Source organism: Terrapene carolina, unplaced genomic scaffold (assembly GCF_002925995.2).
Source record: "Terrapene carolina triunguis isolate 2854851 unplaced genomic scaffold, T_m_triunguis-2.0 Scaffold33715, whole genome shotgun sequence".
Classification (NCBI taxonomy): domain Eukaryota; kingdom Metazoa; phylum Chordata; order Testudines; family Emydidae; genus Terrapene; species Terrapene triunguis.
The window spans coordinates 5170726-5193655 of record NW_020698066.1 but is presented as its reverse complement, the minus strand read 5'-3'; the positions used below and the strand labels follow the sequence as shown (position 1 = coordinate 5193655).

Genomic DNA, 22930 nt, shown 5'->3' with positions numbered 1-22930 from the left:
TGGCACCTGTGTCCATCACAGCTAGTGGAGTGTGTTTTTAGATCAAGGACCAAATTCAAGCCTAGTTCAAACAGATATTGCATTGAATTCAATGGAGTTGTACCTGCTTACTCCAGGGCTGAATTTGCCCTCAAGAGAAGTCTTTAGTCTACATGGAAACTGAATTATTCACCTTTCATCTTGCATTTTCATATCGAAGTAATGAAAACTGCTGATCTTAACCCTACCCCTCACCCCGATCCATATCCCCCTTCCCAGACAATACCTGTGATGGCTAACTGTGTTACAAAAAAGGTCATTCGGGATTTCCTCTTCCTCTTCCACGTAGAGAGCAGCACGATGGAGTTTCCAGCAACTGTGACAATAAAGAGAATCCAAAGAGTAACCAGCTGCTCTGTCTGCATGGGGGAGGGAAAAAAAGAAACCAAGTAAATGGATCAGTGGGTGGGTGAAAGTGGCTTGGGTTAAACAAGGTGATGAAGACTTAGCTATAACAAGCAGGCTGGGAATTAATACAATGGGATTTAAATATGAGTTGACAATTGATTTTTCACTTAATCCAAAAAGTCTATTTTTCATCAGAAAATGTTAAAATGCAGCAGCGTTTTTTAAAAAATGGAACAGTGAAGTCCTGGTTTTAATTTGATAGCAGCTAAGTGTGTGGGGTGGGGGTAATAATTTCACAAAGCCATCAGAAGCACATCATCAAGAATCACTGAAATGGGAAGTAACCTTCAGTTTTCTTATGTTGCTCTAGTGGACGATTAAGTCTGTCTGACTGTAGAAAAGAAATTTACAGATGGGCTCCTTGAAGAAACTAGAGGAATAAAATGCTTTGCTTTCTAACCCAAGCAAGTATGGGTCATGCAAGTACCTCATAAAAATCAACTCATTATATAAGAGGAGGGCACTAAGACTAAAAAAAGAACATTGCCATATGGTACTAGTCAGTGGAATCTTGCTGTTCAGAGAAATACATAATGGCAAAATGCCCCTTAGAGGTAGTATGTGTAAAAATAATAGCAATGAAAGAAAGGTTACCCAAACCTTTCAATGCCTCAAAGATTGAGCAACAAAAGTGAAGGACGTGTGAGGGAGAGAGAGATGCCTGTGTATGCAACCTGGGTTTTTTTTTAACCCATTTGCTCATGCTGAGATATGGATACAATTTCTGCGTCCACCCCCACTTTTTAGTAAAACTTCTTTCAGTCATTGGGAGCACAAAGATCATGTTTTTTTCCTTTAATACCCAGGCTGCTCAGTTCTTAGTTTTAAGAAGTACTGAACCTGGTGTTTAATGAGATTAAAATGGAGAGCAGACGTAGCATTTACACAACAGTTCATTCACAAAAACCTTGCCACTTATGACGTTGCCCATGACAAGTAGATTGTACTCCAAAAAAGGATTGCGCTGTTCTTTGACAGCTTCTCTTAATACACTGGCTGTTAACTGCAGTCCCATTCATACTGGAGTGAACTTTTCATAGTATATAACTTGTCTGGTCAGGATGTATTGCAGGATCTTAATGAAACAAGTTATTAAAATGTGGTAACAACAAAATATAGTGATCTAATCTTCCCCAGCCTCTCTACTCACACAATTCCCATTGTTACAAAAGTGTAGCTGGTCCGGAATTTAACCCTAATGATAATGTTAAAATTCAGGCAGTTCCTAGGCCAGGGGTGGGCAAACTTTTTGACCCGAGGGCCACATCGGGGTTGCACAACTGTATGGAGGGCCGGGTAGGGAGGCTGTGCCTCCCCAAACAGCCTGGCCTCTGCCCCCTATCCGCCCCCTCCCACTTCCCGCCCCCTGACTGCCCCCCACAGAATCCCCAACCCATCCAACCCCCCCCCACTTCTTGTCCCCTGACTGCCCCCTCCCGGAACCCCTGCCTCCTACCCAACCCCCCTGCTCCCTGTCCCCTGACTGCCCCAACCCCTATCCACACCCCCACCCCCTGACAAGCCCCCCAGGACTCCCATCCCCTATCCAACCTCCCTCTGCTCCTCGTCCCCTGATCACCCCCTCCCGGGACCCCCCACCCCTAACTGCCTCCCGGGACCCCACCCCCTTATCCAACTCCCCCTGCTCCCTGTCCCCTGACTGCCCTCCCAACCCCTATCTACATCCCTGCCTCCTGACAGGCGGCACAGGTCTCCCCAGGACTCTCACTCCCAACCCTCCTTGTTTCCCACCCCTTGATCGCCCTCCAGAACCTCCACCCCATCCAACCGCCCCCTCCTCCCTGACTGCCCCCCAGGATCCCCCGCTCCCTTACTCAACCCCCCCACCCCCGTTCCCCTGCCCCTTACCAGCACCAGGAGCTTGCAGTCGCGACACCCGGCCAGAGCCAGCTGCGTTCCCCATGCTGTTTTTCCCTTCCCCGAGTCACTAGCTGCAACCCCAGAACGTAGGGCACTGGGAGCTGGAAATGAGGTGATGAGCTGCAGATGAACGAAGAGCTGAACTTGTAGCCACCTCTGGTGAGCTAGAGGAGCTGCTGGAGGGGAGGGTCTGCTCATTGCCTAGCCTGCTGGGTGGAGATCGGGTACACAAGGCTGCTGCTAGTGTTAGTGGCTCTCCTGAATTGCTTGGTGGGGATGGGGATGGGGACAGGAGAAGGTCTGCAGAAAAAAAGTTCCTTAAGCAGCACAAAACAGAGGGGAAACATCTCTCTGACATACCTCTCTGCAACACAGCTGAGCAGGGAGGAGCCAAGTGGGAAGTCAAGCCCTGATGACCATAGCCAGGAAATACTCAGCCATGGGAGTGAAGAGAGAAGTTTAGAAGGGAGCAAAGCCAGGTGCATCTCACTCCACTGAGCAGTGCTACGAAAAAGGGAAAGTTTTGCTCCTTCTAAACTTGTGTCTTGGGGTTTGGCTTGCATCTTCTGTGTCTGAACTGGTTCACTATTCACTAGATAGGACACAATAATCATAGGATTGGAGGGGACCTTGAGAGGTCTTCTAGTCCAGTCAGTGGCGCCAGAACCGTGGGGGGGCCAGGGTGCTCCCACTTTTTGCCAAGGCTGACCCTGCCCCCTTCCCCTCCGCTCCCCCTGAGGCCCCACCCCCCAGCCAGGCCAGCATGGAGCCCAGCTGGGGAGGGGAGCCTGGGCCCGGGGCTGAGAGCAGCTCCCGGCCCATATCCCCGCCCCCCAAGCTCTTCACCCAGCCCAAGGCAGGTGGAGGGTCCACGACTCCGGGCCAGTTCCCCACAACTGCCTGCATGGCTCTCCCTGACCCGGCTCCAGATGGGAGGCGGGGGCGCTTCCGAGCCGCATCCCGGTTATGGTAAGAGCAGCGCCGCGGTCAGCTTTGGGGAGCCACTGACCCTCCACCTGGACTGGGGGCCTGGAGACATGGGCCAGGGGCTGCTCTTGGCACCCTACCCCCACCCAGGTTCCCTGGTCCTTCTCCAGCGTCTGGCTCGGCAGGGCTCGGAGCCTCTGGGGGGACGGGATGGGGCTTCTGGGGGCAGAGCCCCAGGGGATGGGAGCCCCTGGCCCCCCCACCTTTGGGAAGGTTCCGGTGACCCTGAGTCCAGTTCCCTGCTTTTTAATTCCCTAGTTACAATTTGTTTTCGTTACGGCTTGCCATGATGTTTGTTGCTGAAAAGTAACCTTTACATATTAGCTCACATTTGTCACTGAGGGCAAGAGATTGACACAAGGGATGAGTTCAGGATAGTGTTTCTTGCTGGGAAGTGATGTGAACTATGAATGAGACCATCTGCGGTCTCCCTTTCAGTGGTGCAAGTCAGGAATATTTCCTCAGAAATCAATGACTTTATGCTGGTGACGGTGAGAGCAGAATCGGGGCCTTTGTCACTAAAATCTTCTTGAGGTTTTGCCGGAAGAAATAAACGTGGATTTTAAGATAGCGTGGCCCATTCATCTGGAGTACAAAGCACATTCAGCGTAAGAAGAACCAATGCCATATAAATCCTATTTTGCTTAATTAAGGAGCAATACCTGACTGCATGTAATTCAGTATTCTATGGAAATGGACAACAGAACTACCCACACACAGATAATAACTCAATTAAATGAAAGATGAATACAAAAGGGAATAGTTGCCTGACATTAAGATTACTCAACGGAATCGATCAAGAAATAAGGCTTCCATTCTTCAGTCCAGCAGGGATTTACATCACTGAGAGAAAACAGAAGAGGTGCACTAATATGAATTAAGGATCAACAATGACCTGTTTTAATTATCATAGCCTTTGCAGGCTGACTTCAGCCTTCATTCAAAACTGCATCCCACTGACATCAGTGTGATCCAGGGCTGCATCTGGCTCTATGCTTACAATGCTAATGATGTATAAACATAGATTATTTAATTTTCATTTAATTTACTTGTTTGCTTTTTAACAAAAATACTTGTACAGCAACTTCCAGCTAAGATTCTGAAAATTATTCACACATCACTTACAATGGTCTCCATTAAAAAGTAATTATTTCCCAACAGATGTCAATTACTACTTATTCTTTAAAAAAAAGGAGGGGGGAGCAGGAGATGGGTTGTCTCCCATACCACAGCATGGCAACTCTTGGCAAATGGTAATTTTGTAAATGGTGACTGCTGTAATTAATCAGCACAACATCACTTTGAGGTAGGTATGTATTCTCAGCCACTGCTTACAGATGGGTACACAGTTTAATTAAGTGACATGGCCATGGTCACAAAACCAATCAGTGGTAGAGCTGAGCATGGCAGTCAGGAGCTCACGGATGTTTGTAATCTATTGTAACTACTACTGCTCTATGAGATGACTGGAGTTGGAATGTGGCAGTATTTGTCACCTGAAGCTGATATGAATATTTTGCTAATTTACTTTACGATTAAGAACAACCTTTGCCCATGAACCAAATTAGAAAATTGCATCGGAAACAAGAGGAACGCTGAAATTGGCCTTCTCCTGCATTTTGTATTCAGACAAAACTCCATTTGACTTCAGGGAGTTTTGACTGGATGAAGACTGCAGGACCAAGCCCCATATGGATCATTGTGGCTATTTTGGAAGTACGTTAGCTCTTCCACTGTACAGCATTTGAATCTGCTCAGTGTGTTTTACAAGGGAGCGTAGGTATCATTATCCCCATTTTATACCTGGGGGCACAGAAGTGAAGCGACTTGCCCAGGGACCCACATCAGGTCAGTGACAGAGCTGGGAATAGAAGCCAGAGCTCCTGACTGCCAGTCCAATGACCCACCCATTGGACCAGGGTGCCTCTCAAAAGAAAAATGCATAACTTGATTACTCTGAGTACTTTTGGAAGCTGTAAGGCTGGTATTTGCCTTTTGGTGATGCTCTAATTAAAATGAATGGCCTTCGCTCTAGTTGCCCCCAGCATGGTCTAGACAAAGGCAGTACATATACTGTGTGAGAGCTGCTGCTTTTTCTCCACTAACAACTAAAACAGCATCTGGCATTTTGTCTCAGATGGCAGGATGTGATTGGAATAGAAAGACAGAAATTTCTATCAATAATAGATGTCAACAATGTCATTTTCACAATACCTAGCTCAGAAGTGCCACTCTGCTATGTTTGGGTAGGAGATGGACAGTAAATGGGGACAGCCTTACTCCAGCTGGATGATTTACTCATCCCCATCCCTCCACACAGGCACCCTTCAGGAAAAGGATAACATCCAAAGAAGTGGGATGTAGCCCACGAAAGCTTATGTGCAAATAAATTTGTTAGTCTCTAGGTGCCACAAGTACTCCTGTTCTTTTTGTTACATTTCTGAATGTCAGCAACTAAGCAGCATTTCTTTTTCCTTATTTACCTTTTCATGTAGTGAGTGTTCAAGGAATAATTACATAATTTCTGCATTTATAGAAAATTAGCTAATAGAGATATACTGGATCAGTCAATGGTCCATCATATAGTTATGTTACCGATGTGTGAGTAAGTGTAAGCAGGTCTAAAGTGTGTAGTTAATATAAAGGAATCTAGCCCACATGTCACAACTGCATTTAATCTGTAATGAAATTGTCAATCCTGGTTAACAAGTGCCCTCAGAAAAATTCCCTTGTACCTATTGCTCCTGCAGAAAATCCACATTCACATGTATGCACAAACATACACAGCAGCATACATGGAAATAAAGTATTTCAATGCATCAATACTTTCACTATTACTTAGCACTTTCAAAGTGCTGTATAAACATAAACTAATTTATTCTGACAATGCCCATGAACTAGGTATATATGTCATCACCACCATTCACAGACTGAGAGACCAAGAATCAAAAGTGACTTGACAAAAGCCACACCAAGACTGATGGGCAGAACCAGGATTAGAACTCTGGAGTTCTAGCCCCTGGTCCAGGGTTCTGTCCATGAGATAACACAGCCTCCCAAATGTGCTTCCCCCACTTTTTTTCAGGGACACAGGAAGTACATTGATGTTGTTTCTGGGCACACCCATTGCACCCTAGTTTGACATTTTAGCACTTCACTGAAATTTGTTCCTGAATCGAATTGTTTAATTTTCTTTCCCCAGTAGGTCACTCATTGTTTTTGATGTGGTTCCTTACCATAAAAGGATTGGGCCTATTAATGTATAACTCATGCTAGTAATGTTCTATTACCATTATAATAATTGAGGGGTTTATCAAATACTTAGGGGACTCTTTCCTTGTCGTCTCTTGATGTTGATGCATGTTTCAGGAGCGTTACATCGATATTAAGAATTGGATGATGAATAAACCATATCAATAAACCACAAATGATTCAGTGATTCATCTAAATTCATAATTCAAAAACCAAAATCTGTGCCCAATCCTGCCCATCCCACTGTTGAAGCAGTTCTCACTAATTGACTTGGATTAGCTCCTTTTCAAGGAAGTGAGGCATATTCCTGCCCACATAAAATATATAAATAACTTAGCAGAATCATAGTAACAATGATAGAACAAACATAATGCCACCTAGCTCTTACAGAACACTTCTCATCCAGAGATCTCAAAGTACTTTATAAAGGAGGTCTGTATCATTATCCCCATTTTACAGATGGAGAAACTGAGGCACAGAGAGGTGAAGTGACTTGCCCAAAGTCACCCCACAAACCAGGGTCAGAACCAGGAATTGAACCTGTGTCTCCCAAGTCCCAATCCAGTGCCCTATATATACTATTTTGTTTCATTTATAGCACCTGGAAATGATTTGCATATTTCATTGTTTATTCTGATTTTGAAACAACCCCTATGTGACACATGGCCAGAAATCACCCTGCAGGATAAATGACCCAAATTCAACCTTTAGGGACATACTGGTAGATAATGTTTGTGTTTACATATACATTGTTAGAAGTTAACAATGTAATCAAATAGTACCTGTCTATGCTGTATTCTGTTAATTCAGAGCTCAAAATGAGATTTTAAGATTTAAATGAACTGTAAATAGAGTGAGATCACTGTATTGATCTCTTTGAAATGTATAGCAAATCACTTGCAAATGGTGGAAAACAGGCAATTGTTTTACGTTAATCAGTGTAGCTAATCACTGGTGATGCTTAGGAAATAGGTCTACTTCAAAGTCTCAATGATTGCCTATTGTTCACCAAAGGACTCTGAGCTATTAAGAGAAAACCTGAAACTGTATAAAAAACCCCTTGGATCCTGATCCTTTTTATCTCAGATCTGATTGATGCTTTATGCCAAGGAAGCTTGAGTCATAAGACTGAGATCTCCAGTCCCACCTGGATCACCCTGGATATGAACATTGGACTATAACCTATGGACTAATTCTGAAAGAACTTTTTGCAACTACAAAGCTCACCATCTCTACTATGAAACTAATCTCAAAACTGCACTCATGTCTGTATGTATATTGGTCTTTAACCAATGCTCTTTCTTTTTAAATAAATTTTAGTTTAATGAATGAGAATTGGCCATAAGCGTGTATTTGGGTAAGATCAGAAATACTCATTAACCTGGGAGGTAATGTGTCTGATCCTTTGGGATTGGTAGAACTTTCTTATAGGATGAATACGATTTTCAGTAATCCTCATCATATTTGACTTGGGTGTCTAGGTGGAAGCCCAAGGCTGGGTTGCTTTAAGGGAACTGTGTTTTGGCTTCTGGATAACCGGCTCTCCGAGCTCTGGTCAAGTGTAGGTAGTCTCTTGGTCTATCCAAGGCCGCCATCAAGTGTCTTGATGTTTTTGGTCTTTTGGCCTCGAGATGAAAACCTTGCCTTTGTTTCTGGGACCTTGAAGTGAAAAAATTCTCTAAGTTATAGCTGTTTTGTGCTGACTTGGTAAATCTAAGTATTGGAATATCCACAAGCTTTGGAGATTGTCTGTCCCATTCTTTACAGTTTGCCCTAATTGAGTAACCTCAGTGTGGCTCCCCTGGGACCCCGGTCACATCATACAAAACATTTTTTTCTGCTTATATATCGTACTTAAGTAACCTATGCACGTTTGCATTTGCATCGTGGGAAATTATACAAATACGTGGTAAGTGCCATGCACCCTTTTCCTTGCAGGGGAAAGAATTACGACAAAACTTTTTTATAGTTCCAAGAACTTTCTGATTACATATGTGGCAATGCCAGAGAAGAAGAAGGTGATTGTCATTAGATATGAGATGTTAATTTACAAGAATATAATAGCCTACCACTTTGTAAAGAAATTCTGGAGTAGTCTGGTTTGAAGGCAATGTATTAGGCTAGCTGCTAAGAGCTGAAGCCCAGATTCTCACAAGTTATTTAGGTATCTAAGTAAGTGCCATTGTAATCAATGTGAGTTAAGCTCCTAAATATCTTTGAGGATCTGGGCCAAATGTCACCTGAAGGAGATCTGTTCTCTTCTAGTAGTTTGTCTGGGGGAAAGACAGGGTGGTTTCTTGTCCTCCACTTAGAATGTGTAATTAGTAACCTGGATGAGGAAAAGTCAGCATGGTTACATAGTTCAGGGCATGTCCCACTGCTGTGTTCCCTGCCCCATCGTGATTCTGTATATTATCCAAATGGAACCCCCAGACAATCTATGGCATGTAACGGCCAATTCAAACTTTGCATGTTAAGTTCCACTTTGGACTTCCTGAGATATGAGGAGTGGATATAAAGCAGAGAAGGGACTATAGGTGAGGTGAACTAGGGAATCCTGTCACTACACTTTTCCCTGCACTGATCATTGCATAGTATTAAAGTTTAACCAGGGACTGGTGCTGTTAAATTACTGATTATTAAATTCATACTAAACGTAAATAATCAGGCTCTGTGGAAGAAGCAGGGTGACAAAGAAGAAAGGAACCTGAATAGATGTCACAATTGGGCTTTCATGGATATTTTTACCTATACAACTGCAAGACTTAAGCGTAGCAGTGATGTGACTATGCTGAGAATGGGCCTCCATGTATATTTTGAGACGTATTGGCCCATCTTACCCACAGACTCCACTGTAGGATCTTCCGCACTGAATGAGCAGATGGATTCAACACCTTTCAGAAAAACAAAGACAAGGGTCACGATGTCTGTATCCAGGATGGATATTTTATAAGGAAGTTTTAGCGGGCAAGTTCTCTGCTGCTATTCACTGCTAGTGCAGCTAGTCTTGAGGACTATAAAGGAAGATGCTTGTTACTTTGAGTAGGAGAGATGCTTTGTCAACCAGAAAAATGAAAAAGGAGAATTAGGGTGAAATCCTGGCCCCACTGATGTCAATGGCAAAACTCCCCTGAATTCAATGGGGCTGGGATTTTGCCCTGAAAGGTCTAAAGCGTAATTGTCTTATGTGGAAGACATTCAAATACTGCTGAACAAGGGAGCAGGGAGGCATTCAGTGACTCTTCTGTACAGTTATGATGCCAGTATCCTTACTTCCACTACTGGACACAGCACTCCAGAGAACAATATGCCAGTTTGGCCATTGATATAATGTTTCCTGAGACAGGTGTGTAAGAACACTTTGCACTTATCCAGTGTCTTTCCTCTGGGTCTCTCTTAGTGGGGGAAATGATGTGCAGAATGACCTGGCAAAGGTCACAGGCGCAGGCAGATACCGGGTAAGGAATAGAACGTCGGCCTCCTGAGTCTCAATCCTCTGCTCTAACCTGCCTCCTTCATATCACCTTATGACCAGGAATCTCATTTTTACAAACCATTAAGTCTCAGTTCGCCTTACATCAGTATTTACCATACCTATTTACAGCTAATCAAAGGAAGAAGTCAAAGGACTAGAGCTGGTTGGAAGTTTTCCAACAGAAGGTTTTTCTGATGGACGAGGCCACTTGGATGAAATTTAAATGGTCTGCAAGACTGTGACTGTTTTGATGAAATTCAAGTGCAAACCTGCCTGGTTTCCTGCCCACTCGCCGGCCAGACTCTTGAGCAGCCCACCTGGTAGACTGATAGTGAGCCTGGGCTCCTGGCTGCAGGGCAGCCTACCAGGATGTACAGGAAGGATACAGTCCAATCTCTTGTACGCTAGTGGAAATTTAGAATAATTCCACTGACTTCACTGGAGTTACACCAGCTCTACACTGGTCTGTCAGCGATCAGCATCTGTCCCTGAACATATCCATCTATATCTCATTCATCAGCATCTAAACGAGTACCTCAATCTACTTGTCTGAATTCATGACGGCACAGAGATCACTTTCAAAGGTAGAAATACCCTGTCTTCCACAATACTGCATATATTTCTACTTCCATATTTTATACTGGGAACTTGACTGATACCACATATCTACCGTAACAGAAGCATGGCATGTATGCAGCCTGAACTTAAGTGCTGTATAAGGATGACAGCAGCCAAAGCAATCTAAATTAAGGCTGTCATTCATTATTTCACACCGCACAACCTGTTCCCTACATTCACATGGTACAGAGCTGGAAAAAACAGAGCTGCACTTGACAAAATGCATTCATTCTTATGAGCTCCTTCTCAACATCCCTTTCACTGCCATGCTTGCCACATTCTTAAAAACAAGCTTTTCCTCTCCTACAGAGCCCCCAAAAGTCAGCCAGCACCACTCCTGATTAGAAACAACTTTACTTGTCTGTGTACAACATGTTGCTGGGGCTGATAGATAATTGATATCAAACCCTGCAGATTCAGGTGATAGTTGTAATACAGAGTTTAGCTAAGAGACTTAATTCCAATAAAAAGCTACTGAGATGAAAAAAAATCTGTATAATGACATAGCAATCATATGAATGCAGCACCATGCTATCATGCATGATTAAAGATCTTTTAGGGCTACAATTACATCGGGCCCCTCAATAACTGCCTGATACAGGAAATAGTCCTTACAAAGACAATCACAAATTTTAGGCATAAACTCATAGTATGAAGCTTTTAATAAATAATCTGAGTCACACACACACACACACCACCAAACTACTGAAAATGCAGAGAGCTGCAAGCAGGTGAGAACAGTAAAGCATGCTGTCTGTACCTTAAAGGAATAGTAGAAGGATCCCCATTCCTCGTCTTCCACTACTTCAGTGAAAGTCATTGTTCCTGTGCAAGTTACAAGTGTAAAATCCAGCCTCTCTCTGCTTCCATTTAAGCTGCTGCTGGCTTCTGTGAAACTGACTTGCATTGCTAGGTTTTGTTCTGGTTAAGTTGTTGCTGCTGTGACAGAGAATTAAACACAGCCAAGCTCTCCTCAGAAGAGCACAGCAAAAACTACAGCTTCACTGCTCCACCACTGGCTACACGAGGCATGAGGCTTCCGTGCAGCTGAGTGATTAAAATCCAAGCTGGACGCTTTCCCCCAAACCGTCCATACTGACAGAATTCTGATGACAGCTGGCCATACACTCCTTCCAGTAGCAGCAGCAGCAGCCTGTAATGTACCTAGTGCACGTGGCATCATCTTGAAGCCTTGCTAATGCTTGCTTGTCCTACAGCCAAAGTTTCTAACTCTAGGAGTCAGGATTACCTGGAAAAACGTTAAGTGCCATATGATGTTATAGTCCAGCACCTTGGTTAGTCCACTCTGCATCTTAGCTCCTTAGCTTTAGCACAGCCCAGTCAGTTTTTTTGCATGGACTGATTGTGTTTTAGTCACCCCTCTTGGATTATATAGCCATTGGAGAGGGGCATCCAGTTCCATAGCACATAGGCTGAGGAATGACATAGCACTGGTAACTGACATGCAGATTGTGAGAAATGTTGTACACAAAGTGAAAGTGAAGACTGATGGCCAAATCAGCAGAGAGTCAAAGGACGTTTAAATTGGCCCATTTAGACTGCAGGGCCAGGTTCTTATGTTACATTGGTGGTAGTCTGGATTAAATTTCACTGTCATCAGTGGTGATACTCCAGAATCACAGCATGTAATTGAGGAGATGCTGCACCCCTCCCCACACTTGAACTAAAATCTGATCTCATTTATAACACAATACATTCAAAGTAACTACCTGCTTCAGTGGCATTACTTTGCCTTCACACTGAGAGCAGAATTTGGCCTATTTCAGAGTCAAACACTCACATGCCAATATGTAATTTCCCCTTTGTTACATAATCACTGATTCCAACCCTGGATTTTCAACAGTCTAGCAAAAGAAAAAAAAATCTATTTTCCATATATTTCTGTTTGGTCCCAAATTGAGTCCCTTGATTTCCCAAGGGGAGCAGGATTCTATTTCCAACACTGCCATAAATGTGCAGCGTGACCTCGAGCAAGCCACTTCAGGATAGATTCCGATACCCTTACATATTTTGTGTAGTTCCTTATCTGGGCCCTGATCCAAAGTCCATTAGATCAATGGAAAAACTCTCATTTGCTTTAGTAGGCTTTCAGTAACATCCTTTGCAAGTAGTCCATTTTCAGCAGGACCATTTGAGGAGTAAGATACTACTCAAAGTATGTAAGGACAGGGAACTCTGGCCCTTAACCTCAACGTGCTTGAGTTTCTTCCTTAGTAAAATGGGGATTATATTTATCTCCCTTAAATAAGTAATAGGACACTTAATTAATTAATATTTATAAGACTGAGATTTTCTGTTGGCAGGGGCTATAAAAGTACTTTTTTGTTTGTTTGTTTGTTTTCAATATACTTGGCTTATTTTCACCTTGCTCTTAAACACGCAGTGACTTAGGGCTACATCTTGCAATTCCTAATCATGTAAGTACTCAGTCCCATTAGTTTACTCATGCAAGGGCTTCAGGATGGTGTCTTGACACCATCCAAGCTGGTTTTCACATAATCAGGGGAGTGTATGGAATCTTCTACAGGAAAAGAATGAAGTTTCTTATAAAAGCCACAATTATGACACCAAAGTCACCAGCAATTGGGTACAGCATGAATCCCTTGTCATAAGAGCCATGGAGTGTGTTTGCTAATGGGAATCTCAGACCGACGACAAAGGGGTTTTTTTAAGGCCTCAGGGGACAGTCATTCTCACATGCACAAATCCTTAACTCTTGCACCTTCCAAGTTATTGAATCATAGCCCCATCAACAATCAATTAACCTAGTTTATTCTGAGCTAGTGAATGATGGGAGTGGAATGAACAGGCTCTTCTTTCAGATGAAGAATCTAAATTCTCTATAAAGAAACCAAGAAGAACTAGGACAAAGGGGGCAGAATGAGCCCCATTGCAATGAGACCAGGGCAGCAGTGTGGGTGAGGGTAAACTTCTCGTTTGGGGAATGGTGTAATGGTAAGACTTTGATTGCTGCATTTAGATTGAGCTCTCAATTTCATTGGCCAGCAGCAATTCAGAGGAGGCATCAGCAAGAGGACATCGCACCACCGCTGACCTCATCACTCCAGGGTGTTCCATCCGGACTGATTTTTTCCCCCCTCACAGTGTCAGTGTGTAGCAGCAGAGGAGCAAGTAACAACTTGCTTCTCCATGCCACCAGGGCTTCACCAGCCAGGAGTTTTTCCTAGCAGAGTTTGGCCCACACCAAAGAATTTGGATCTAGGTCTGAATTTTGACCTCTTTTATCCGCAAAATTGGAGGCGCTAATATCTGGGCTCTTGTTTAACATCTCTCTCTATTTGACAACACTCTGGTAATAGAGCAGAGGAATGCAGACCATCATCAATGTGCATTTTACCCTATAGGTAAGTCTACTGAGTCTCTTGAATGTACTTTGAATAGGGAAGTGGATTCCCTGTGTGAGAAAAAGAGGAAGCTTCAGGGTCTTCCTGAGCTCACTCTGAGTGATGTGGCAGTAATATCATAGGATTTGGGGGAGGGGAGTTGAGTTGTAAGATTCCGCTCCAGATTTTGAACACCCCAAAGTTTGGGTGTTCTGGATCCAGGGGGTTTGGTTGTCCCATTCTAGGGATGTGGAAGAGCCCTGAAATTCAGGTCAAGGTCCCCATTTCAAGCCTCCGCAATGATTGGGGATGGGAGGGGGTCTTTGGATTTAGGATTTTGGCTCAGGCCCACCTCTAGCTAACACAATTCAGAGACTGAAGTGAGGCAGCTTAGTAAAAAGCGAGATGTGGATAGTGAATAAGGGTGCTACATTTCTATAATTTAGCAGGAAGAAGACCCATGCAGTGATTGGACAGGATCAGCCATGATAAGTATGCACCAGGTAACAGTATAAGAAATAAAGGGGATTATTCACAGAGGGTAATGCAATAAACAATGGCCTGATGCCATAGGGAGAAAATATTTAGCTGAGAAGTGAGGGGACATGTATTAGGAATTAGTGGAATAAACTAGCAAAAGAGGTTCCATCACTGCAGAGACAAGGCTTTAGGTAAGACAGGAAGGAAAAGGAATTAATTCAGATGGACGGTGGGTGCATGAATAGACCTAAATAGCATCCTGGGGAGATAGATCAGTCAAAATGCAGCAGCATCACTGTCAATTGTACAGCATTGCTGGGGTGCCACGAGGGTGATGATCCCATCCGTGCCTTTCAGACCTCTGTCACTGGGGGAGAGACAGTCAGCACAAGGTGACGTTTAACATTGTTGCTATAATAAGAATGTTTCTCTACATCACTCTGACAATTACTCCTGGGGGAATTCTGCACTACTGCACAATGCAGAATTTTGCAGAAATTAACATTGTACGCACAATTTCCTTTCTCCCACAGAAATGGGCTGCAGTGCTGTTGGCCACCACCAAGGGCTGCTGGACTCAGCAGACACCAGCTTGCACATGGAAGACACTGCCGGGAGGAGAGGACGGGGAGCTAAAGGGTTCCTGGCAGCTGCAGTTCCCAGCATGCCTTAAGAGAAGGAGAGAGCAGGACACAGGAAATGCCATACAAGCCTGGGACCGAGCATCAGGCTGTTTATCCCTCTGGATCCCTGGGCTCTGCGGGGAAGGGGGTGCAGGTATCTGGGCTGGGGGAACCCGTAGCTGGGCTTCGGAGGGAGGAGGTTTGGGTGTATTAGCTTGGGGGGGGGGGCAGCTGGGATCTGCGGGGTGGGGGGAAGGGGATAGAGAAATAGGAATTGGGTTGTCATAGGGGTTTCTTTAAATCTCTACTCCTGGGGAATATTTGTGTGTGTCTGTATTGTTATAATAAATTACCAAAATAATTGAACGTGATTATATAATTGGTGTGATTATAGAGTGTTATTTTGACAAATACAATTTGCAGAATTTTGCAGAATTTATAATTTTTTGGCACAGAATGCCCCCAGGAGAAGAAAATGCCTAAGTAGACAATGCAGAAACACTATAAATCAAGAGAAAAATAAAGAAAATGCAAGAGAGAGAGAGAGAGAGAGAGAGGGAGAGAGAGAGAGAGAGCATGCGCAAGCACACAAGTGACACAGCAAGAGATTGGGGGCCATCAGCCAGGCCTGAGAGCCCAGGAGGCACTTCACTCTGTCTTGCACCCACTTGTAGAGAATCTGGGATTGAATGTTTCTCTTATTTTATTTAAGCCCAGCTTGTTTCCACTTTACTCCCATTGAGGAATAGTTACTCGCAGAAGTAGTTATATTCACTTCAGTGGGACAATCCATATAAATGCTCACTGTGGGAGCAAGCGATCCACAATCTGACCCCCTTTCCTGTAAGCTCTGAGGCAGAAACCAGCCTTATGTGCCTGTTCTGTAAAGTGCCTTGTGTATTTAATGGCACTAGATTCTGCCACCTTTACTCAGGCTGAGTAGCCCTTTACTCAGCAAGAGATGCAATTGGAATGAATGGGATTGCTTGCAGTGTACGGTACAGTAGAACCTCAGAGACACGAAGAGAGTTATGAAGTGACCAATCAAGCTCACCCGGAACCGGAAGTACGCAGTCAGGGAGCAGCAGAGATGAAAAAAAGCAAATACAATACAGTACTGTGTTAAATGTAAAGTTTAAAAAGAAAGATTTGACAAGGTAAGGAAATTGTTTCTGTGCTTGTTTCATTTAAATTAAGATGGTTAAAAGCAGCATTTTTCTTCTGCATAGTAAAGTTTCAAAGCTGTATTAAGTCAATGTTCACTTGTAAACTTTTGAAAGAACCATAACGTTTTGTTCAGAGTTACGAACAACCTCCATTCCCGAGGTGTTCATAACTGAGGTGCTACTGTACTATTCAAGGAGAATAAGGATGGCAGAATATAGCCCTAAGGAAACTTACCTTGCATAGCATCTTATTCCTTGTGTACTCCCATGGTAATCAATCAACAAATCTGAGTAAGGCACCCTTTCCAAATGTTTGAAAGCTAAGTCCCTTCAGGAAAATGACACTGTTCCTGTCCCTTTAGCCCTGCCAGGTGGTGTTAAAGACCAACCCATCTTAATGTGTACATCTTCCATGCCCTGCTGGTTAGGCCTTTGCATCATGCCTCACACTATGGGAAATGTAAGGATGGCAGTATCAGCTCCTGTAGGATTTAGGATTCACACAGACATCCCACATCCCTCCCTCTCAGGCCATGCAAAAGAAAACAGACCTATGGTTTGCTTCCACAATGTTAAAACTTGCATTTATATAGATACAATAAGTAATATCAGTTCACATGCTTCAGGGTTTCAACTAGTTACCTGCACAGAGTGCAGGAAGGAGTCCCTTCCTCACCCTCATCCACAATTGGCTAGATTAATTATGAATTTTCTTGTCTTCCTCAAACGCATCCGATATTAGTTGTCTACTCCACCAAATTATGGTACTACTTTGGTGAAACTAGAAAATAGTTTTTAAAATGTCCTTACTTTCTACTTATTCTGAGGCCTGGAAGTGCACTAAGCTGAACCAACAGCCTCATGCAGTACACCAAATCTTATGGTCCTAGATGGTTAGCTGCATGAGCTTTGCTCATATCACCATTGTCCGGCTTGTCCACATCCCTCCCTCCACGAACACAAGTTGACGCCACACCATTCCATTTTGTTGCGAGCAAGTTCTTTCCATTTGTGGCCAAAAGTTTTGTCATGGGATCAGCCCAGCGCAGTCTTCCCAACAGTCGCTTCTGGTCTCTGGGGATCCAGTCACTGATGTGGGTTGTCCACCTATTGTCTTGCCTGCGAACTACATGACCTGCCCATCTCTGCTTTGCATCATACATCACCTGCACTACATCAGTCACCACTGTGCGCCTTCTGATCTCCTCATTCGGTATGTGATCACAGAGCAATATCTTACACATTCGCCTTTCCATTGCTCTCTGGGGGATAGCAAATTTTTCTTACTCCGCTTTCATCATTGACCAGCTTTCGGCTCCGTATACCATTCCCGGCAGAAAAGTGGAGTTAAACAGTTCTTTCCTTTTCTTCATGAGCTGTTCATCATCTGTTAGAGATGTCTTTATTTTGTTGAAACTTGCCCACCCTGCCTTTCACCTCCTGCTACATTGCCCTTTGAATGAGTTGTCTCTGTCAGCTGCTGACCCAGGTAAATATATTTGTCCAAACTCCCTCCCAGAGCCTACGCCCTGCACCCCCTATGATTATGGTATTAATGCAGTGCTTAGGTGCCCTGATGTTCGGTGTATAAGAAAAACCTTAGAAATGTAGACATAATACCATACATGCCAAAGAGCCCCAAAACACTTCGCAAACTATACACATACAGCATCACTGAAATGATGGAGAACATCAGCCTGGTGGACAACTTGTTTCACGGTAGACAGGGGAGGGGACGTTTTGGCCAAACACTGGGGAAAGTTCTGTTCTGACAAAAAGTGCATTGGGATCTTCAATGTCTTTGCTGAGCAGAAGTGCTGTGGAAGATAGGGGAATGGGCTGTACTTCCTCCCACCAGCCCTTATGCAGAGCCAGATGGAGTCTCATCCCTGTCTCCTGCAAAAAACCTCTAGTTTTGATTTGCCTGAGTGCTTTGCCCTGTCTTTTGCTGCTATAGGGTTCCGCAGCTGCTTATGCCAAAAAACAGCTATGGGTGGGCAGCTCACAGGGAGAAGGGGTCTTAATGCCTAGAAGTCTCCCTGTTGAAGAGGTTTGCAGGAGATAGGGAAGACTGGAAGGGAGAAGTGTACTGTCTGAAGGGGGAGCGGTGATGACAAGAGATATAGGGTTATGGGAAGGAGAGCTGTTCCCAGAGAAGGGATGGAGAAGGTGACAGTAAGAATAGTGAGGGTGGCAGGGCTGCTTCAGGTAGGTGGAGAGAGTTAGAAGAAATAGGACCTGAATTTACTTGTCTCCCATCCCTTATTTTGTAAGAGTGAATATACTGTACTTGGATTGTATCTTGCAAAGGGAATTAAAACCAATAATAAAAGGTTCTATAGCCATATAAATAAGAAGAAAACAAAGAAAGAAGAAGTGGGACTGCTAAACACTGAGGATGGAGTGGAGGTTAAGGATAATTTAGGCATGACCCAATATCTAAACAAATACTTTGCCTCAGTCTTTAATGAGACTAATGAGGAGCTTAGGGATAATGGTAGGATGACAAATGGGAATGAGGATATGAAGGTAGATATTACCACACCCGAGGTAGAAGCCAAACTCGAACAGCTTAATGGGACTAAATTGGGGGGGCCCAGATCCAAGAATATTAAAGGAACTGGCACATGAAATTGCAAGCCCATTAGCAAGAATTGTTAATGAATCTGTAAACTCAGGGATTGTACCGTATGACTGGAGAATTGCTAACATAGTTCCTATTTTTAAGAAAGGGAAAAAAAGTGATCGGGGTAATTACACGTCTGTTAGTTTGACGTCTGTAGTATGCAAGGTCTTGGGGAAAAAATTTGAAGGAGCAAGTAGTTAAGGACATTGAGGTCAATGGTAATCGGGACAAAATACAACAAGGTGAACTGTCAGACTGGAAGGAGGTTACTAGTGGAGTTCCTCAGGGATCAGTTTTGGGACCAATCTTATTTAATCTGTTTATTACTGACCTTGGCACAAAAAGTGGGAAAGTGCTAATAAAGTTTGCGGATGACACGAAGCTGGGAGGTATTGCCAATACAGAGAGGGACCGTGATATCCTACAGGAAGATCTGGATGACCTTGTAAACTGGAGTAATAGTAATAGGATGAAATTTAATAGCGAAAAGTGCAAGGTCATGCATTTAGGGATTAATAACAAGAATTTTTGTTATAAACTGGGGACGCATCACTTGGAGTAACAGAGGAGGAGAAGGACCTCGGAGTATTGCTTGATCACAGGATGACTATGAGCCGCCAGTGTGATTTGGCTGTGAAAAAAGCTAATGTGGTCTGGGGATGCATCAGGCGAGGTATTTCCAGGAGAGATAAGGAGGTGTTGGTACCGTTATACAAGGACTGGTGAGACCTCATCTGGAATATTGTGTGCAGTTCTGGTCTCCCATGTTTAAGAAGGATGAATTCAATCTGGAACAGGTACAGAGAAGGGCTACTAGGATGATCTGAGGGATGGAAAACCTGTCTTATGAAAGGAGACTCAAAGAGCTTGACTTTTTTAGCCTAAGCAAAAGAAGGCTGAGGGGAGATATGATTGCCCTCTATAAATATATCAGAGGGATAAATACCAGTGTAAGCAGAGTCAGGATAAGCTCTACCCTGACATCTGGTGGTGAATTATGGCGAGGGTGGAAAAGAACTTCAGGGGCTGATCTTGTTTGCATAGGCACACCCACCCGCCTAGGCTGGGACAACACCAACTGAAAGTGGTTACTTTGGCTGGTGTGGGATCCCCAGTTTCTCTGTTATTGGGGCAGGAAGAATAAAGTGTTGTTACCCTGATTCTGTGAATCAAGGCCAGTGGAACTGTTGTATGACAGAGGGACTCACCAGTAACTAAGTAGCACTCGCTAGACAAGGGGCATGGGTTACAAAACCCAGTGAATTGAGAGAGATTGATGACAGGTATGTGTACTTGATGGTATGGCCCCTTTTGAGGGCCTGGAACATCAATTGCACTACTTCCCTCTCTCCACTGTTGAATAGCAGAGCTAAGTTTGCTTCCATTAGGAGTCTAGCTAGAAGTTGCTAAACTGAATTCACTTTGGGCCAATGGTGCACCAGCACTGGGGCTCCCCTACTACAAGCTGAAATCACTAAAAGAGCTAAAATTGCTGAGCTGAGATCACTGAATGCTGTGTTAACCAGTGGGGGAGCCTGAAGATATATTGCTAAGCAGCGGGCAATGCTGAGCAGTTTGTGGGACTGTTGGAGCGGCCCATGGAACAGCGAGCGGAGCAGTGCAGAGCGGAGCTGAGCCATTTGCGGGGGCAGCTGGAGCGGTTCATGGGATGGCTGGAGTGGAGCGGAGCGGCTGGCAGAGCTGAGCAGTTTGTGGGACGGTTGGAGCGGCCCACAGATCGGGGAGCAGAGCGGAGCAGTTTGCGGGGACTGCTGGAGGAGTGGGGTGGCGCGGCTGGTAAAGCGGAGCCATTCGTGGTAAAGGCTGCAGCAGAACTCCATGGAGAGGTGGGGCAGTCGGCCTCGGACCACGTAAGGTGCCCCTTAACATCCCGTGTGCCCCCCCCATTTCCGCCCAGGCTGGGGGTGGGGGTAAAACTCTGCAGATAAACTTTTGAACTCTGGGGCGGCACTGACCAGGGACAGAGACTTTAGGGTTGTTGGACTTTGGGGTGATTGGACTTAAGACCCTGAGGGGAAAAGGACACTGCCAAACTTACTTGGAGGTGGGTCTTTTGCTCATGGTTTGTGTTATGAATCCTGTTTGTGGTGTTTCCCCAACATAATGCCGCATTGTTTCCCTCCTTTATTAAAAGGCTTTTGCTACACTCAGACTCCGTGCTTGCGAGAGGGGAAGTATTGCCTCCTAGAGGCACCCGGGGGGGTGGTATGTAATTGTCCCGGGTCAGTGGGTGGGGGCTCGAGCCGGTTTTGCATTGTGTTATTGAAACGGAACCCCTAGATACTGAACCCGGCCCTTGTTGCTGCCAACTCAGAGGGGCAGAAGGGTTACACCAGGGAGGGAGAGGAATTATTTAAGCTTAGTACCAATGCGGACACAAGAACAAATGGATATAAACTGGCCATCAGGAAGTTTAGACTTGAAATTAGACAAAGGTTTCTAACCATCAGAGGAGTGAAATTCTGGAATAGCCTTCCAAGGGGAGCAGTGGAGGCAAACGACATATCTGGCTTCAAGACTAAGCTTGATAAGTTTATGGAGGGGATGGTATGATGGGATAGCCTAATTTTGGCAATTAATTGATCTTTGACTATTAGCGGTAAGTATGCCCAATGGCCTGTGATGGGACACTAGATAGGGTGGGATCTGAGTTACTACAGATAATTCTTTCCTGGGTGTGTGGCTGGTGAGTCTTGCCCACATGCTCAGGGTTTAGCTGATTGCTATATTTGGGGTCAGGAAGGAATTTTCCTCCAGGGCAGATTGGCAGAGGCCCTAGGGGTTTTTCGCCTTCCTCTGCAGCATGGGGCACAGGTCACTTGCTGGAGGCTTCTCTGCACCTTGAAGTCTTTAAAGCACAAGTTGAGGACTTCAATAGCTCAGACATAGGTCAGGGGTTTGTTACAGGAGTGGATGGGTGAGATTCTATGGCCTGCGTTGTGCAGGAGGACAGACTAGAAGGTCATAATGACCTTAAAGTCTATGAGTCTAACTGTAGACATCTGATCCGGGGAGCTAGAGACTATGTTTCGCTTGGCAATAAACCTGGCTGGATGCCTTCGTACCTTATCGGAGTCTGTGGTCATTGGGGGTTCTCTCGGGGTCTGCTATGTCGGCTATCTGCGCAGAGCTGGGGCAGCCCACAGGGGGAACACACGCACGCAGCTGGTTGTTATCAACATTGAACAGAGCAGAGCACCACACCGGTGACGTCTGACAACATTGGTGACCCCGACCGGTGAGTAAATGAGCTGTGCGCTGTAGGAATCATGATCTAACATAACAGAAAAACATGAGCTAGGGAACCCCCTTATCCTTTCCCTTCAAATGCCCACAGAGTTTGATAACTCGTGGACCCGCTGGATTGCCGGTAAAGGGGGTCCATATGAATTTAAAAAAGAAAGTGGGGAAACATGGACTGGCATATGTAAAGCAATGGTAGAAACAGAAGTTCTAAAAAATAGTAACAAAAGTAAAAAAGCTAGAATTTTGCAATTAATGTCCATAGCAGTACAATGGTTTAAACAACACACCACCATACTGGCCAGGCAAGTAATGGAGAAAACCGGGAAAGCTGAAGAGGTAACTAAAGCTTTGGAGGAAGCAACCCAGGCAGTCGAGCACTGGAAAGCCCAAGCCTTTTAACAGGGCAACAGGCTGTCCAGACTCACGATATGCTCGAACAGATAAAGCAGGAAAATAAAAAATTGGAGACAGCTGTGGAAAACCTGCAAAAGAAAAAAGTATCATCCCCTGTTGCTCGGCCCTCGAGTGCTTTTACAGTACCTGCAGGATGGGGAGAGAAATGGAAACAGGTAGCCCTAGCTCAATTAAAAGATGGAACATGGGACAATTGGAATGGATGCTGCACTGGGGACATGTGGAATGACTCAGCTGGATCACCCTCTCTTGACCCGTGGGCAGGGGCTACAGCACCGCATCCACCACCTTATGATGAGAACACAGAGACAGTTAATAACGCCACTGTA

General features: G+C 44.6%; 1 protein-coding gene across 1 annotated transcript in view; it reads right to left on the bottom strand.

The window, feature by feature from the left end:
- The window catches only part of LOC112117054 (neuropeptide S receptor), a 91278-nt gene extending 79798 nt beyond the window's left edge, over nt 1–11480 (bottom strand). Inside the window, exons 1-3 of the mRNA XM_026663473.1 lie at nt 11421–11480; nt 9408–9461; nt 266–398 (exon numbers count right to left, since the gene is read on the bottom strand). Coding sequence (XP_026519258.1) covers nt 266–398; nt 9408–9461; nt 11421–11480 — 247 coding nt within the window. The remainder of the gene's footprint in view (nt 1–265; nt 399–9407; nt 9462–11420) is intronic.
- Nucleotides 11481–22930: the final 11450 nt, after the last annotated feature.